At 35.3% G+C, this 19,518-nt stretch overlaps 1 protein-coding gene across 1 annotated transcript in view; it reads right to left on the bottom strand.

The window, feature by feature from the left end:
* The window catches only part of LOC124363210 (protein lava lamp-like), a 45,380-nt gene that overhangs the window by 9,005 nt on the left and 16,857 nt on the right, over nucleotides 1-19,518 (bottom strand). Inside the window, 6 exon segments of the mRNA XM_046818371.1 lie at nucleotides 427-530; nucleotides 5,348-5,523; nucleotides 7,963-7,992; nucleotides 7,995-11,117; nucleotides 11,119-14,144; nucleotides 16,439-16,567. Of these exon segments, the coding sequence (XP_046674327.1) occupies nucleotides 427-530; nucleotides 5,348-5,523; nucleotides 7,963-7,992; nucleotides 7,995-11,117; nucleotides 11,119-14,144; nucleotides 16,439-16,567 (6,588 nt within the window).

Raw genomic sequence — 19,518 nt, 5'->3', positions numbered from 1 at the left:
CGTAAAACATATGTTCAAACTGTGGTTGTAAAGATGTGATGAGTGAACAGATGATTTAAATAAATTATAGAAGATTGAACCCATAAGGAAATTTAGATTTTGTGACAATTTGAAATGCTTGTTCTAAATTTCCTAATTTTGATGTATTTGAATTGTTATTGATTGGTCGTATTGGTTTTACTTTATATACATTTTCAAAAGATTCTTTGTGTATTTTGCTTTTTGCTATGAATGACTAATGGTTTTGTTTCATCATTATGCTTTAAGTCATAATGGTGAACTGTCATTCATATTGTTAGATTATTGGTTGTAGAGTCAATATAGTCTTTAGGGCATTTTTTACACTGGATTTGATAAACTACGTTTTTTGCATCACATGTCAAATTGCCAATATAAATATATAGGTTGCAATAATATAAAACTAACTTGATTGTTGGGTGAAGAGATGCATCTGCTCGTGATGTCTCTTCTGCTGATCCTGCTGCATTCCTGGGTCCCTGCGGTAGCCTACATTGTGCAACTGATCCAATCTATCACAGACATCACACATGTATATGAGACATGTACACTGAACATCAACCAAAAGGACAATAAATAATCTGTTTATTTTTTATGTGTTGGTAAGTTTTGGCCATATGATTCATGGTGATTGGCATGAAACATACATCAATTGATGTAAATAGTTAGATTTTTCAATATTACTTTTGTTTGAAAAATGGACATCATAATTTTCATAACTTGAAATGTGGTTGTTCCCCATTTTCTAATGTATAAAGTTAATATAATAAAACTTAATGTATATCAAATATCAACATGTTATACTGAGTGTTGATACTAATGTAAATTAAATACTGATACTTTTTCCGTTCTACAACGATTTGACTTGTGTAAGGATTATTTTTAATATAATTATATGGATAGCACTTATAGCAATTATATGGAAGTACACAAAATAATATCCCAGACTGACATCACAACAGCGTTGGAAAAACATTAAAATCTAAAAAAACACACTGATTTTCTAAGATATTGTTAGCAACGTTTACAATTTATAGTAGTGGTAGATTTCAAAGTGATAAAGCAAAGTCTCAGATATATTCCTTGATTTACACCACTATAGAGACACTTCAGGCAAATTTCAGACCATCATCTGTTTTGTATTGAAGAGAATATAAACTAATCCACAACAGAGTATCCAAGGACCCGATAGAACATAAAGTCATTACCGAACTGACCTTTTTACTCCAAAATCATAAGAATTCTTCATTGGACAAATAGAAATCTATGTACTAAATTTCACGTTTCCAGGAACTATCTATCAAGAGTTATCTATCACACAGATGGAATGACAGAAGCAGAACAAAACATTTTTAAGAATACTCCGTCAGGTTCTTGGTCAAATGTTTATTCAAGTACAAAGTACTTTCACAAGTAAAGGTGGCAACAAGCGATACAGTAGAGTCCCGATAGTTCGAGTCTCGATAGTCCGAGGTTCCGTTAAATTCGAGCCAACACTTGTAGAAAAATAAAATGTAATATTGAAATATTTGTACAACACACTCGAGCGCATGTCTGTAAACTGAGTGCTAGGCTACTTGGAGAAGCCGACAGCCTGACTCATCAGTGCCACTTCATTTGCACCGCCCCACCCCCACTCTATTGTCAAGGCCACGGAACATCGCGCCCCGTATTGTCTAAAAATAAATCAATCCATTGCTCATCACGTTCGACTGCGGTACGGTTGTTCTAGATTACGATCGCAGTGCACTTACCTGTCTGTTATTTACAACGTACAGTACTTGTTGTCTAAATATTAAGTTTTAGTAAAAAAGTATTTTCTGAAGTGTTTATGTGTTCATTGTACAGTGAAATATGAGTTCAAAAAGTAAAAGAAAGTTTGTACCGATAAAAAACAAAACTAGAAGCTCTTAAAAGACTTGATAAAGGTGAAACGTTAAAAAAATTAGCTGCCGAGTACGGAGTTGGTGAAGTGACAGTTGGTGACTGGCGAAGGAATCGCGATAAAATTGAAAAGTTTGCATCAGAAAAGTGCTCGGAAAAGTATACTAATGAGCGGAAGTTTATGAAGAAAGCAGAGTATGAAAAAACTAGCAAGGCCCTATTTTTATGGTTTTGTCAACAAAGAAACAAAGGTTGTCCTATTTCCGGACCTATTTTACAGGAAAAGGCATTGTACTTTCGCAATGAAATCAATGAAGGTGAGGAAGATTTTACGGCAAGTGTAGGATGGCTTGACCATTGGAAAAAACGTTATGGCGTGAGGCAGTTAGAAATTTGTGGGGAGAAACTCTCAGTGGATTCCGAGGCAGTTGTTCAGTTCTGTGAAAAGTTAAAAAATCTTATTAAAAGTGAAAATTTAACACCTGATCAGATTTACAACTGTGATGAAACTGGTTTGAATTTTAAAACTTTGCCATCAAAAACTCTAGCTTCACGGGAGGAAAAAGCTGCTCCGGGTCACAAAAAAAGCAAAGAGAGACTGACTGTGCTAGCCGTTACAAACGCGTCGGGAAGCCGTAAATTAAAACTAACTGTCATTGGCAAGTCTGCTAAGCCTCATGCGTTTAAAAACATGTCTATTTCAACGCTTCCAGCAACTTATACAAACCAAAACAAAACGCATGGATGGACAAACAAATTTTTAAAAACTGGTTTTTTAGTGAATTTGTTCCTGAAACCAAAAAGTTTTTGAAGAAAAGCAACCTACCCTCTAAAGCCATCTTAACACTTGATAACGCAGGATCACACCCAGATGAAGGGGAACTGCAATGCGATGGCATACGCACGATGTTTTTGCCACCGAACGTGACCAGCCTCATTCAGCCTATGGACCAAGGCGTACTTGAAACTTTGAAAAAAAAGTACAGACGCAGTTTGTTGCAATCAATGTTTCAAACAATTGAAGGAGAGGCAACCATAAAAGATTTCCTGAAAAAAGTCATAATCAAGGATGTGATTTATTGGATTGCTGAAGCTTGGAGCGAAATTAAACCAGAAACAATCCAGAAATCATGGAATAAAATCGGAGTGTGTAAAATTGAAAATGATGATGAAGATGACGATCTACCGTTAATAAATTTAATAAACAGACTTCCTGGTTGCAATGGGACAAATCAAACTGATATTGGAGAGTGGATGAGTAGGGGCGAACAGTTAGAGACAACAGACGACACCATAGTTGAGATGGTCACAGACATGACAGCTGACGGGAGTGAGGAAGAAGAAAGTGTGCAGGAGACAGACCCGGCAATGACTCACAGCGATGGCTACGCGGCACTGGATGCGGCCCTGCGCTACGTAGAGCAGCAAGCAGAGGCGACAGCGGCAGATACGTTATTGCTTCGGCGGTGGAGAGACATGGCTACCCGCAAACGCTGCAGTGTGGTGAAACAAAAAACTCTAGACAGTTTTTGCAAGTAAACATTGCATCTTTGGACCTCTGTAAGTAATTTCTTAATGCTGGTATTTGTAATAAAAGCATATTTCTTTTGTTTGCCTTCAGTTCTAATTATAACCCAATTTTTCTCAAAGTGTTCCGTATAATTTGAGTTCTTCACAATTCGAGGTACATTCTGGTCCCATTCACCTCGGATTACCGGGACTCTACTGTATTGCTTTTTAGTCTGTTCTGTTTTTCTGGTTGACACCGATCTCTTATTTCCTTTCTTTGTGTAAAGTCTCTTACTGATGATGGAAGGTTTGAAAGGACAATAGGATTTTGGACATTTGTCTTCATTATATGTTACAAAATGTATAACACTTTTCAGACTAGCAATGTTGAGCAATTTTAGATTTTTTTGCATTTTCTTTGTTCTTTCATTCTCAAATTTAGTGGTCTTTTCATCTCACCTATGTATTTCCTATTACAAGAACATGTTATACTGTAAACACAGATATTTGAGTCCTGCGTGCCATTTTTTGGTTTGGTTTTTACGAGAATTTGTCTAAGACTGTTTTGTGTTCTAAAAGGAGTTCTGATATTATATTTTCTGTCTACTATTCTAATTTTCTCCAATAATCTTGGTTTATAAGGAATTGAGATGTATGTAAATGTTTTTGTTTTCATTTTCTGACTCATGGTTCATTCTATTGCTTCTTTTGCACGTATTTATGACAGACTGAGGGTACCCGTTTTTTGAAAAATCTGATTTGACAATTCTGATTTCTTCATTTAGCCCATCTTTGTCTGAACACAAGCTCTTTGCTATGTCAAACAAATAGTATGTACGTCTACTCCTTCTTTGAGTGTTATTCCTTTTGTAACTTATAACCATGGTAAATGTCCTAAAACCTATTTTCCTTTCTTATTTCCTACTGCACTATTATTCCAACTGCCCATGTAAACACTTTTGGGCATTCGTTTGCCTTGGGCAGAAAACAATATCTTGTAATCTCCAGAATATAATTAAACAAGTTGTAATAAAAAGAAATATTTACATCAGAAGACGTACTAGCCCTTTAAAACCAATAATTCTTTAACCCTTCTCACGCCACTAATAAATCCATTAATTTTTTATAACATCAAGACAATTACAAATTTTTCTTTCAATTCCAAGCTAATTTTTTTATATATAAATTATAAAAGATAAAACAGGGAATTTTAAATAAAATTAGTGTATTTTTGATAAAAATTTTAAAAATAGATTTATTTACAAAAATGTTTATTTGAAATAAATTTACATTAAATTAAATACGCCTTGTCGTAATACACTATAAAACAAGATAATATTTCAAAATTATCACAACACTACCACACGATGAAGAATAATAACGAAGTAGACGCGCATTCGTGCCAACTGAGAAAGCAGTAATACAAGTCAAGAATATTTTTGGTTTTGGCTCTATAGGAGGTGCAGAACTGACGAGCAGGTGGTCGGAGTTAGACAAAGGGCGCTCCCTTCCCCCTGTTACAGAGTGCAGGTTGTTTATAAATACTCCCATGGCAACCGCGATAAGCACGGAGCATGCACCGGGGATTTCGAAAGTCTTTTGTGAACTAAAAACTCTCCAAAAGACATAATCTATAATATCGGATTTAACAGTATTTGGCGATTTAGTCAAAGTCTACCATTCTAATATGTCCGTCTACGGTATGGGAAGGGTTAATCAATAATTTAAGTAAGCATATTTATCAGATTAACAAGATGGTGGTTTTGAGTCATGCTCACTTTCAGATAACATGCTGCTTCAGAATTTTTGTATTCCCTAAATTCATTAAGTATTTTAATTATTGCAACAGTCCTTTTTTAATTTGGAAAACAAATTAATTAATTATTCAAAGGGTATAATAATATAAATTTTTCCTTTACTTATAAGATTATCTTACTTTTGTTTTAGTTGATCGTTCTTCCCACCATCATCTTCGACAGTGAGACGAGGGCCAGTGTCTCCTTCAATTTGAACAGCTGCCTCATCATGCAATTTCGACTTTTTCCTCAGCTCTTCATTGAATCGAATAGCTGTTGAAAGTCTCAATTGTAACGAATCCCTTTCTTCCAGTAGCTGATCAAACAGAAACAATTACAGCATAGGGGGAAGACAAGATCAGGTGTTGTAAAACTATCTAAAATTACTTTTTCACATATTTAAACTACGTAACTATACCAATCCTAATAATATTATAAATGTAAGAGTGAATTTGTTTTTTTTCCTTTAACAAGTAAACTATTCAACCAATTGTATTGGAAGTTTACATGGACATTCTTAGAGTCTCTGGTTAACATATATGATTTTATTTCGAAAATCTCTCTGGGCTATGCCCCACTGCCCAAAGTGCCCCTAAAGTAGCAAAAATCCCAACTTTTACAGATTAAATAAAGAGCGTAGAACATGTAATCAACTCTTCTGTGTAAATATTTTTTATTATTTTCAATGTGTTTACATTTATAGTGTATAAATTGTCTAAAGAGTAACCATAAGTTTTCAAGCTGGTTTAGATTTCAGCGATTAGGTAAGTACTAATCTGCTTTAGAAAATATCCTAAAACGTAACAAGGTCAAAATTTGACTCAGAAGATTATTTTTGAAGTAGTTTACAAAAACTATGCTAGGATGAAATTTTGCTGGACTGTTTTATTGAACTAATGTACAATCTCCAGCTCTAAATGTTCTAAATAAAAAAACATTTACTATAAATTTAAAGACTGATTATAAAACCCATCTTAGTTCTCTTTTGACAGAAGTAAGCTCCTCTGATCTGTGATATATACTTTATTGATCAGGAAACAAATCAAAATCAACTATGGAATAATACATTCTGCCATATTCACCTCTGATGAGCAAAACATACATTGCTCATATTAACATTGAGTTCCGCAGGTCAGTGAGGAGCATCAAATATTTTTTTTGTTCTCTTAGGACAAGAAGCTTATAAATTGTACTTCGTCCTGTAAGAACCTTTGCGCTGCTTCCAGAGTGACAGGATGGGTAAGGTTAGGGAGTAGGGGGCCGCCTCCTATCGATATCCATGAGGAAGAATAAGGGTACTACGTCTCAAAGTCATGTCTCCCCGGAAGAAGGGGAAGCCAGCTCTGAACCAGCCTCTCCAGTCAAAGCAAAGACATGCCATGGTTTTTCAGGCGGAGGTCATGGCAATAGACTCATGTTCCAGAAGGAACATACAAATGAGGACAAAAGGATTAACAGACCTAATACTTTCTGATAGTCAGGCTGCACTGAAGGCACTTGATACCTGTTCGTTTGATTCAAAAGCGGTCTGGGAATGTAAGAATGCTCTAGCAGAGCTGGCAATAAATGACAGAGTAACACTCGGTTGGGTACCGGGTCATGAAGGTATTCATGGGAATGAAAAAGCAGAAAGGGAGTGGAATCCACAATGGTGGGGCCTGAGCCAGGTTGTGGGATAGCCTTCTCCAACATTAAAGCTCTGGTCAAAAATTGGGAAAAGAGGACAAGACACAATAATTGCAGTAGAGCCTCAGGATTAAGACTATCCAAATTGTTTATCTCTCCTTACGTTAAAGGGTGGACAGCTCTCCTAGACCAAAATAAGGAGGATATAAGACTGATATTAGGAATGTTGACAGGACATGGCCCTCTAAGGAAGCACCTTATGAAGGTAGGCCTTAGCCAGAGTAACGAATGTAGACTCTGTGGAGAGGAGGAGGAGTCAGCAGAGCACATTTGGTTAGATTGTCCTGCCATCGTAGAAACTCGGAAAAGATACCTGGGAGCATATCTCCTCAGCCCCAAGGACATTAGAGAACAGGAGCCCTTAAATCTGATTGGTTTTTGCAAAAGCCTCGGATTTTGAGGGCACAAAATTAAAGGGAGGCGCAAAGATTCTTTTAGGACTAAGTACGGGGACAAACTGTCCTTTTCCCTCAGGAAGGAAAAAAAAAACTCCAACAGTTATCTCCCACAGTAGAAACCTATCGAATTGCCCATGAACCCCAGAATCTCGACATTTGCGGTTAGTGATGTACTCCTCCTGGACATCCATAAGGTGTTTTTGCTGTGCCCAGTGGTGGGTTCAACATACAGGTACATTGCTCATATTCTGCAGTTCAATGAAGAGCATAAAATATATTTGCAAGTATGTGAATAAAAGGAGTGATATGATTGAATTTCGAGTTGAAAATACCGACGGGAATGTTCTTCCAGTGAATAATAACGATGAAAAAACAATCTACCAAATTGGCTGGTACATCAGCTCCAAATAAGCTGTCGGCGTATATTTGGTTTCCTAATTCATGAACGGGATCCAACAGTTACTCATTTAGCTGTCCATCTTGAAAACGGTCAGCACGTATATTTCACGAACGAGACAGCAACTGATCATGGTAAAAGTCCACCACGAATTACATATTATATTAGAAAATCATAGTATATAGAAATAAAAAGATAAATACATTTCTAAAAACAAGAATTTAATAAAATATGTGTGGAAAATTTAATAAATTTACTTAAAAATTTTGGTTACCTGCATCAGTTCCAGAGCCAACTCATCACACACCGTACATCCCTTAAGTGAAGTGTGTACAATGCCTCATCCAATCGGCTCCTCAGATTCTCTTCCTCCGAGTTTAAGAACCTCATTTCCCCCCTTATCAAATTCTCCTGTGCTTCATTGAGTGCTATTGACATTCGTGTGATCTCTGAATCTTTCATGGAGAGCACTTGCTTAAGTGATTGTATCTCCTTCATTAAGACCATCTGTCCTTGGATAGTCTCCATGTGTTTTGAACTGCTATCATCATCACTGGAGCTTTGTTCGGTTGATATTCTGAACGGTTCACTGGCAAAAGTTTTCATCTGAACTGGAGTCAAAGGTTGATCACTTACCACTTTCTCATTGAAACTACAACTGTTTTCTAATTCTTTTACTTTTTCTTTTAAATCAAAAAGCTCTTTATCTTTCTCTTCAATTTTGGACTTAGCTTCTTCAAACTTCAATTTCATATCCACCAAATCGTCTTTCAGTTTTTTAACCTTCTCCGCTAAATTCATTTCTATTTCACAACCAACGTCCTGCGTCAGTAATTGAATGGAATTTTGGACATCTCTTAGGTCATTCAACTCTCTCTGGAGATGGTCATTTTGTGAGTTGCAAGTTTTTAAGTGATTTTCTAAATCATCTAGCTTTGATTGTAAATCTTGACACACACTGTTTGTATTATGTAAATCATTCATAACATTCATAAGTTGTTGATTTTTCAAAGATAACTCATCTTTGACCTGTTTTTCAATATCTTTTACTATCATTTCTTTAAAATTTTCCAGTTCAAACTCCATCTCTTGACTTTTAGATGTATCGTTGTTAGCTTTGTATATTTCACTTTCCTTTTTCCATTCATCAAGTAAATTTTCTTTCTCAAGAGTCAACTCTTCAAGTTGCTGCTTGAGTACCTCAACTTCAGATTCTTTTTCTTGTAATAATTTAGTCAATTCTGAAACTTCCGAGCACAAAGTTCTTACCTCTTCAATATTTTCAGGCTGTTCATGTGTTAAAGGTAGCAATGTCTGTTTGCGCAACTGTGGGATGGAATAAGAACTATTGGCTGCTTCCATTTCACATAGCTTTAGAGATAATTCATCCTGCAAATTTTCTCTAGCCACTTTTGTTTGATCTATCTGTTGGTTCATGATTTCCAGTTCTGTTTCTTTATCTTCTAATAACTGGTGTAGCAAGGTATTTTGATCTGTAAGTTGTTGTTTGTCCGCATTAGAATGATCTGAAGACTGTACATTATATTCCTTAGCTAATGCATAATACATTTCCTTGTATTTCTTCTTTTTATCAATTAAGGTTTCAATTTCACATTCTTTGTCACCAACAGTTTTAATAAGTTGGGTGATTTGTTCGACATAGCTATTTATTTGCCTTTCCTGCGCACTCTCACCTTGTGATAAAAGACCATGGAAACTTTCATCTGCTGTAGAACTTAGCACATCATGATTTTTATTGGTACCAGAAAAATCATTAGATTGGTCACCAAAGTTATCATTTATATTCACTGCAGCTTCTGTTTCATTCAGTTTTGTACTATTGATATCTACTTCTACACCCCACTGAAAGCTGTCTGGAACATATTCTGTAGAAAACATACTAGAAGGACCCCAAGTTAAAGGTTTTTTAACAGTTTGCTTTTCAATTTGCAGCCTTAGGTTATTATTTTCATCTTGTAATCTGAATAAACTATCTTTTAGAGAATTCAACTCGCATTCTTTTTCACCTAATAACATTTCAAACCTCTTGATTTCTGTAAGGTATTTACCTACATCTGACTCTAGTACATGACCCTCTCCAAATATTTCAGTGGTATGTACAGGCATGCTTAATGATTGAGCCTGACTACCTTCTAATGTAACTGATTCCGGTTTAACAATAATTGTGTCAAAGAAATCCACCTGATTTTTCCTTGATTCAGACACAGGCTTATTACAATCCAAAACAGAGACATCTCCACTTTCTTTCGGCCCAAACAGGGGGTTGGTAAATGTATTACTTATATCTTCAAAAACACTGTCTGTAGTGGAAGTAAATCCTCTAAATACCGAAGGACTTTCATCAGAACTTTGTACTTGAACAACATTCTCTATTGTTTCTTTATTTTTAGTTAGTTTGGAATTTTCACCTTCCATTTTCAATCGCTCTATGACTACTACATAATCATTAATCTGAGACAAAGCAGCATCATATTTGATCTGCAGTTCAGCAATGTTGTCATTTAGTCTAGATATGATCGAATTTAAAGAGTCATTTTCTGATTTCAACAGGTTGCATCTTTCATTTAAGGACTGAATGTTTTCTAGACCTGTCTGAACATTCAAACTTCCAATTGTTGTATCAAGAATGTCATTCTCTTTCAGTAAACCAACTTGGTGAGAGGGTTCAATCAGATCATCATCAATTTTTTTTCTGTCACTGTTCAGTTTTTCTTCCAATGCCAAAATTTGAATCCTCAATCTATCATTTTCTTGCTTTAGTTGTAAATAATTATCTGCAGTAGAGTGTTGTTGATTGAAACTATCAATGAATGTAGGAGTTACACTTGTATGAGATGAAGCCTTCTCTCTATCTTTCAAATCGGCAATCAATGACTGTAAATAATCATTCTCAGCTGCCAGTGCGTTAAGTTTTTCCTCCATTTCCAAAGCATTAGAAAGAAATTGTTGCTTTTCTTCATTTGAAAACACACTGTTTCCTTCAAATTCTTTTAATTCTGTCTGTTCATCATGTAACTCTGCTATTGTCCACTCCAATCCCTGAACTTTATTTTGAAGCTCATTGCTTCTTCTTTGCCACATTTCAACTTCAATATCTTGTCTCTCTTTCATTTCCACTAGTCTTTCATTTCCTGAGGTTAATGTATCAATTCTTTTTAAAAACCCTTCTCTTTCTTGTTGCAATGTATTTAAGTTTGTACTGTATTCTTTCAAGCTTTTCTCCAGTTTTTCAATTTGAGATTTCAATTCTTCTTGCATTGTGATGTCAAGATCATCAAAACCAACACTTTTTTCACGAGAATTTCTTTCAAGACTATCACTTTTAATTTTGAACTCTTTAACTTTTTTCAACAGTTTAGAACATTTAGATTGTGATGCTTTGAGCTCTTCAGTAATTCTACTGTTTTCCTTCTTCCAAATCACATAGTTTTCTTTCAAGCTCAGCTACCTTTCCTTCTAAATCAGAGTTAAGTTTTTGCTTCTGAATGTGTTCATGTTCTAACATGGCATCCTTGCTTCCCCAACCCCAACCATCATCTTCATCTTTACTTACAGCAGCCCAGTCTTCATTATCCATTAAACCACCACTGTTTTCAGGAGGATTTTGAGCACAACTTTCAAGCTTTTGTAACCTCAATTTAAGACTGCTATTTTCGGCTGTTAAACTTAATAGTTTATTTTCAAGTTCACTTATTTTATTAACCGGATCTTCTTGATTTTTATTAAACAATAATGGATCTGAACTACTTCCTGCAGCATTTGAATCAAGTTCAAAGAAAAATGATGCTTTACTTTCAGGTTCATTTCCCGATGGACTAGTCATTGTAAAATATGTTTCTTCTGCTTTAGTTATAACACTGTCTACATGGTTAGTTGCTTTTTCTCTCAGAAGTTCATAATGAAGTGCCTCTTTTTCTTTTATTTCCCTGTCAAGTTGTGCCTTTAACTGTACAAGTTCTTCATTGTTTGAAATTGTAGGAGACTCTGTTGAGTTCCTTGTTAATAATAGCAGTTGTGTCTCTAACTCTTGAATCCTTTGAATATGTGATTGCCTTTTTTCTAACTCTATATTTAGTTGTTCAGCTAAACTCTTTTGATTTATTTTTAATTGTTCCAACTCCTCCTTAGTCACATCACTGATAGTTTGGTGTAAATTAGCTATTTCTTCCTCTAGGATTTGTTTTTCAACAAGTAATGAATTATATTTTTCGACAGTCTCTTGTCTTTCTCCTTCTATGACAGAAATTCTATCCAGTAACCTTCGAACTTCACTCTCCATGCTTTGATCTGATTCCTTTAAACGATTTTCCATGTATTTTATTTTGTTATCGTGTGATTCTTGAGTTTCTTTCAGCTGTATTTTCAAAGTTTCGAAATCCTCACCTATCTTTTCATAATTTACTAAACTCAATTGCAGTTCTTGAATTTCCCTTCTCAAAACCTGTACTTTGTTTTGTTCACTATCAAGTTCCTTTGATAGCTGTGTATTACTTTCAGTGGACTCATTGAATAACTTTGAAATTTCAGAGTTTTCTTCTTGAAGTTTTTGTATAATATTACCTAACATTTCTTCAGTATTAAGCAAGTGAGAAATCTTCTGTTCGAGTTCATCCTCATGCTTTTCCAACTGTTCGTTGTTTCTTTCTACTTGACACAAGCGTGCCCCCAACACTTCTGCTTTTTCTTCCAAGGACCGCCTCCGTTCTTCAACAGTGTTTTCAATCTGAAGCAATCTTGACTTTGCCTTTTCTAACTGTTGTTCTAAATCTTCAATGTAAACTTCTTTTTCTTGCAGTTTTGCCCAAGTCTGTTCATACTTACTGGTAACTTCCATCAACTGATTTCCTAATTCTAAAATATCCTTTTTATTTCCCAACATTTCATGTTCAAAACCGCTCAAAACTGATTCATTTTTAAGAGTATCCTGCTTGTAAGTTTCTTGCATTTGTTCCAACTCAGATAATAGAGATTTATTTAATACATTAAGTTCCCTCATGTCGTCTTCCATTTTTCTTAACTGGTCAGATTTTGTCTCTGATACATCACTAAGTTTCTTATTTTGGTTTTCCAATTCTTTTATTTGAAGAAGAGTCTCGTGCCTTCCACCAGAGGTATTAGTCAAACACTCCAACTCATCTGTTGTTGATTTTAAGTTTTCTTTCAAGGAACTATTTTCAATTTCTAAATTTTTACATTTTTCTTCTAAATTGATTGAATCTGCAGGAAGTGCGACTCCATATTGTGAGTTTTCAGCCAATTGTTTCTGAAGATTCAATTTTTCACTTTCCAAGTTGTTAATAATAGTATCTTTTTGTTGAAAAGTATTTTCTAACTCTCCTATTTTGGCTTCAAGATCTTTCACTAGTTTTGTTTTGAGCTTTACACTGGCAGCTAACTTTTTCATTTTGAGTGATTGCTCCTGCATTTTTTTGTCATCTGAGTCTGATCCTTTGATACCATGTTCTTTGATATTCTGAATTTCTATCCTTAAATCTTCTTCATTTTTTCGAGCTACGTTTAACGCAGTTTCTAATTCAGCGACTTTCTGTTGAGATGAAGTAGTTACATTCTCCAATTCTTGTGATATTCTTATTACGTCTTCACTTTTGAGTCTATGGAATTTTTTGTATTCAGATAATTTTCGAGTTCGAACTTCCAATTCGCTCGTTGCTTGTTCTAATTCTTTATCTTTACCGTCCAAAGTAACACTCAACTCTTCAACTCTCTGTCGAGTACGTGTCAGTTCTTCCAATTGTTGTGATAAAATATGCAATTCTTCTGTCGTTGACTGAAGAGCGTGTCTTAGATTATCTACTTCAGACTCCAATGTCCTATTGTGCTCAGTGACATTGGAAATATCGACTTCCTTTTGTGCTAGAGTTTGTTTAAGTAATTCGGTATCAACGTCTGATGTGCCAATTTGTTTTTGTAGAATGTCATTCGCCACCTTTAAGTTTTCACATTCATTTAATAATCTCTCATTTTCAATGTCAACAACTTTTTTCTTGTTTTCTAGCTCTTCACAGTAAGCTAATGTTGTGTTTAATTTACCTTCCAAAAGAGAGTATCGTTCCTGCCATTCTCTCAAGCTAGATGACACTTCCTGCAAATTCTTTGTTTCATTCATTCCTATTCCTTCAAATTCGCATAGTTCATCTCCACTGCCACCCAACATGTTTTCTTTACTTTGTAGTTTCATATTTAGCTCATTAATTGTAGCTTGGTAATCAAGAAGTGCTTGCTTTGCTTTTTCCAATTCAGAATTTAAGACTGTAACATTACTCTCTGTTTTCATATAGCTATCCAATTTTTCTTCTAATTCAAGGCATTTCATTTCTGCTGTTATCTTACTTTCTTCAATTTGCGTTATTTGTGACTGAAGTAATTTTATCAAATTTTCTTTTTCATCCAGAAGAATTTTGTTTTTATTTCCAACTGAAACAGAAATTGTTATCATTATTTAACGATACATACAGTTTGTAAGGATAACATCTACACTCCAATTATTAAATAGGTTTCAAAGAAGCAATTTCATTTTACTGTTTCTCTTTTTGGTAGACAAATATATTCTAACTGAAAAATAACTGTTAATTATATGATAGTTATATTTCGCTATCAGTAATTTTTCAACAACTATATAAATAAATTAGATTTAGCTAGAAAAATATTTGTTATAATGTTTAATATCGTGTAATACGAGGGGTATCCAAAAAGTAAGTTTCCCTGTTCTGTAAAAAGACGCGTACGTAACACAGCGTGCAGCTGTGGGCGGGGATATGTAGTGCGGTTCGGTTGGCAACAGGTGCGCCGGTCACTGGCCCATTGTCACGCTTCTCAGTCAGTTGCTGCCCAAACACCATGGAGACTCCACTGCGTTCTGCCGCCAGTTGCGAAGTCCGTAATGTTATTCGTTTCTTGACCGCCAAAAACGAAACTGCCGTTGAAATTCATCGTCAGTTGTGTCAAGTGTATGGTGAACATGTTATGTCCGTTCAGATGGTCCGTCGTTGGCGTGCAATGTTTTTGGAAGGAAGAGAAAATGTTCATGACGATGAGCGTAGTGGCCGACCGGCCAATTCTCAGCAACCTGACGTCATTAATGCTGTACGAGCAGTTATTGACAATGATAAGCGAGTGACTCTCGATGAAATTATGGATAAACTGCCGTCAAGTGTTGAAGTTAGCCGGTCATCTGTGCACAATATCATGACAGAAGATCTTCAGCTTGCAAAAGTGTGTGCAAGATGGGTGCCTCGCTTATTGAGCAATGCCCATAAACAACAACGAATGGCTGCTGCCCAGTCTTTCTTGCGATTGTTTGACGATGAAGATGAAAACCTTTTCAGTAGAATAGTCACTGGTGATGAAACATGGATTCACCACTCAACTCCAGAGACCAAACGCCAGAGTATGGTGTGGCAAAAAAAAAGGAGAGGCAGCTCCTTAAAAAGCCAAAGTTTTTGAGTCGGCAGGAAAGGTAACGGCTACAGTTTTTTTGGGACTGCCGTGGAGTGTTATTGATTGACTATCTTCCTCGTGGCGAAACCATAAATGCAGAAAGGTATTGTGAAGTTCTCACCAGACTTTGGCGGGCAATACAGAATAAACGGCGCGGACTTTTGTCGCGCACGGTTCTGCTTATTCAAGAAAACGCCCGACCACACGCTGCTCGTGCAACAATGGAACTTTTGAGGAAATTTAAGTGGGATGTTTTTGGTCATCCTCCATACTCACCAGATCTTGCGCCTAGCGATTTTCATCTGTTTCCGGAGCTGAAAAGACACCTTGGCGGTCGGCGATTTGCCAACAGCGATGACCTTCAAAATGAGGTGGATACTTGGCTTAAAAATTTGGCAGGTGAATTTTGTGATGCTGGAATAAAAAAAACTACTTCCTAGATACCAAGAGTGCTTAGAAAGGGATGGTAACTATGTAGAAAAATAAGGTATGATGTAAAAAGTTGAATAAATGTGTTTCAGTTATTTTTTGAGTCTTTTTAACTTTTTCATAGTTAATGGAAACTTACTTTTTGGATACCCCTCGTATATCCCTCTTCGCGGTAATTATAAAATACAGACATTGAAAATAAACATTTTTTGGTCGTGAATGGGGAACTGAGTAGTATATACAAGGTAAATGAAAAGTCAGGACCTTTCCTCTGTTTTTTCTTAAGTTTATACAAGGCAAGTCAAATCAAACGTTCAAATTAAATGCCTCCTATTATTTGGCAGTCAGACAAGCATAGGGTGAGGGTGACCATAGGGATGTAAATGTAGACATCATTAAAATTGTGACGACCAATTATTTTAGATGGGAAAGAGATAACAATCTCTGGTTTTCACCACTCTTTAAGTTTGTTTATGTTCTTCAAAATGTGGGGTTACTTGAGAGCGGTTTACATTTGAAATTTTTGAGTTGCCCCCAAAATCCCGCATTTATTAGGAACACAAACAATTTTTGAAATCATGAAATAAAACTTCCTTTCCATTCCACATTGCACCCCTACCTAAAAGATATCTCCTTATAAAAACTTTAGAGAAAAATAGAGGAGGGGGGTCTTGAATAGAATACAAGATAGAATGTTGTCTCACAACAAAATTTAATTGGTAAGATAAGCCTCAAATACAATTTTACCTGTAATCTGAGAGAATTTATATAATTACATCTAAAATATTAATTATAACATACATAATATAATACTTTAAGAAAATTCAGTGCTGTAAACATACCTTCAATTAAATCTAGTTTCTCTGCTTCCAGCAATGTTATAGCCTTTATATGATTGTCCAGATCACACTCTTGCCTATGCAGTTTTTCCTCCATCTCTGTTATTCTCTCTTTTAATATATGTCCAGCCTCTGAAGAAGTGCAATTGAAACACGCTTAGTGGGTTAAATAATTAGTAATTCTTATAAATTACATTACATCAATTTCTTGTATTTATAATTATTATATAAAACACATCTTGCAACAAATATATTTTATGATAAGGTTTTATGACAGGAGCAATAGAACTGATATTAAAAATAAGATAATGAAAGTTTTATGATGAAAAATACATTAATGATTTTGTGAAAAGCATATTTTTATTGAACCTAATACAAAAATAAAAAAGAAGACGGAAAATATATATACTCAATAAGAATGAAGTAATTATGTATTTTTTCCAAGTAAGAGCATTTTTACAACATAACGAGTATGAAAGTCACAGTCTCTTTGGCACCCGTCATGCATAAAGATGCACCAGTTGGACAGTTGGAGGTCTGTAAGGTCCGTTCCATCCATGGTTTTAAGATACTGAAGAGTATTTAAATGCCTGTCATGTATTAGAATCAGACATTAATTTTGTTTTCTAATTGCAAGATCGATCATGTTGGCTATAGATATCATCAGAAAAGTAATGATTCAAAATGGGTTCAAATACAAGAGTAAAAACATTCATAAGATAAGATAAGATAAGAATCTCTTTATTCATAGTTGTATACATTTTATACATGAATAGTGTCAGCATTGTATATACAATATAGTTGACTAATCTTTACATTAACAAATTAGAATTCTGGGTATATTTTCCAATTTAAAATAGCCATACATAATATATAATGGTTAATCTATAAACATTATATTTCTGCAAGTTCATATTATAAATTAAAGAGAACTTTAAATTCTTAAAAATAAGCTTCAAATTAATGAACTAACTAATGGGCCATCTGATTCATAAAATTCCTCTATTGAGTAAAGTGCCTTTGCTGTCAGGTAACTTGTTAATTTTTTCATGACAAAGCTTGATCAAGCTTACCATCTTCAATTGTATAATGGCTGTGTAGATATGTAAATTCATGTGGACAAAAGATTTGTTTTTGCCTTTTCACGAAATTAATTTATCAAATGTAATTACAAAATACGTACATTACAAGATCGTCTAAACTTTAAGAAATTGTGCTCTCTTGGATCGTCAAATATTCTTTACAGAGAACCAGTAAAAAAATAATATAGACTTTTCTCCTCCGAGTAAAAGACCTGAATTGGAGTATTTTAGCCTGGAAGTTTTAAAGTAGCTGTCATGCATCTCAGATTTCTATCTTTTTTGGCACCTCAAAAGTCATTTTGGTGGGAAGTATGGAATGATGAAGAAGTAAACGTGGCCATATATACAGGTTATGTTAACTGTCTGGGAACACCTAAATATTTTTAAACTTATGCGGATAAAATTTTTAAATTTACATAATTTTATACGGCTATCGTAACTACTTTTTTTTGTAATAGCGACCACACACCCACATTGGGGACACAGCTTTGGGGAATGTCATAGAAATCTTAAATGCAAACCTAGGTCAATATGCATATTATTTTAAAGATATTTATAATGAAAAATAATGCCACAAACCACACTTCATAAGCTTTATTCAATTTGACACCATCAAGAGTTATATTTAACTTGTAGTTCGCCAGTCTGTTATTTAGGTGGAAACATGATACTTCAGTTTTATTAGGATTTGGATTTAGCTTCCAGGCTCTAAAATAATCTGCGAGGACTGAAAGATCATCAGTGAGTGCCTGTTCTGTTTTCTTTATGTCATTATGTTGGTAGGCTAAGGCAATATCATCCGCATAAATAAACTTTCTGGATAACGTTGTTGGGATGTCGGCAGAGTACACGTTGAACAACAAAGGAGCAAGTACTGAGCCCTGTGGAAGGCCGTTTTTAAGTTGCCTGAAAGAACTTTCCTCACGGCCAAGGCATACTTTTATAAGCCTGTCGCTAATCATTGAATTAAGAAGCCGCAGAAGGAAAGGGCAAGGAATTAGATTATAGAGCTTTACTAAAAGGCCTTTTCTCCAGTACAGCATCTTGCTGGATCAACTTGGGGAGCCAACGCTAAAGTACTGCGTACCACTTCTTTGTCCCTTGTGTACTCTGCTGCTGAATATTGTGCTCCTGTGTGGCTTAATAGTGCACATGTGCGAGAGGTCGATGTCGTTCTTAATAGGGCCATGAGGACAATTACTGGAACTCTCATGGCAACACCAACACCTTGGCTCCCAGTGCTGAGCAATATAGCACCACCTGAGATTAGACGCAAAGAGGCTCTTCTGAGAGAGTTCAATAAGATCGTGTCCAATCCCGAATTGCCCATTACGCGCGACCTTCCTCAGCAAGATAGCCGGCTCAAATCACGCAAGCCATCACTACGAACAGCATCCCAGTTGATAGAGGAGAACTTTACGCCTAATGCTAACTGGGCGTCATCCTGGGAATCATTCGATGGACGGAACAAGTTCTTGATATCCGATCCTACGAAAGCAGCGGGTGGCTTGGAAATTCCTCGAAAGGAATGGGTTTTATTGAATCGTTTTCGAACTGGGGTTGGGAGAAGCAATCACTGGAAATTCAAGTGGGGTATTACTGATGACCAGACGTGTGATTGTGGCGCAAACTCTCAGACAATTGAGCACATTGTAAACGACTGCCCTTTGCGATTGTTTTCTGGTGGTCTGGCTGGTCTGAGTGGTTTAGAGGATGGGTCTCTAAACTGGCTCAGTAATTTGGATTTAGCTTTGTGACGGGAGATTTTAATATTATTTTTAATTTATGACTCAAGAATTATGAATTTATGACTTTGTTCTTACGTACTTTTTAATAATTGTAATTTTTAATTTATTTATTTATGGATAGCTGCCTTTGTCCCCCATACGATATATATATATATATATATATATATATATATAAGCTTTATTCATAACAAAATGGTGGCTGTTAAAATATATCAATATTGATCCTTTAAACAGCCGCCATTCAGTGTATAAT

The sequence above is a fragment of the Homalodisca vitripennis genome, chromosome 5 (genome assembly GCF_021130785.1).
Source record: "Homalodisca vitripennis isolate AUS2020 chromosome 5, UT_GWSS_2.1, whole genome shotgun sequence".
Taxonomy (NCBI): Eukaryota; Metazoa; Arthropoda; class Insecta; order Hemiptera; family Cicadellidae; genus Homalodisca; species Homalodisca vitripennis.
Note: the sequence above shows the minus strand (reverse complement) of the source record. Positions and strands in the feature narration are given on the sequence as shown.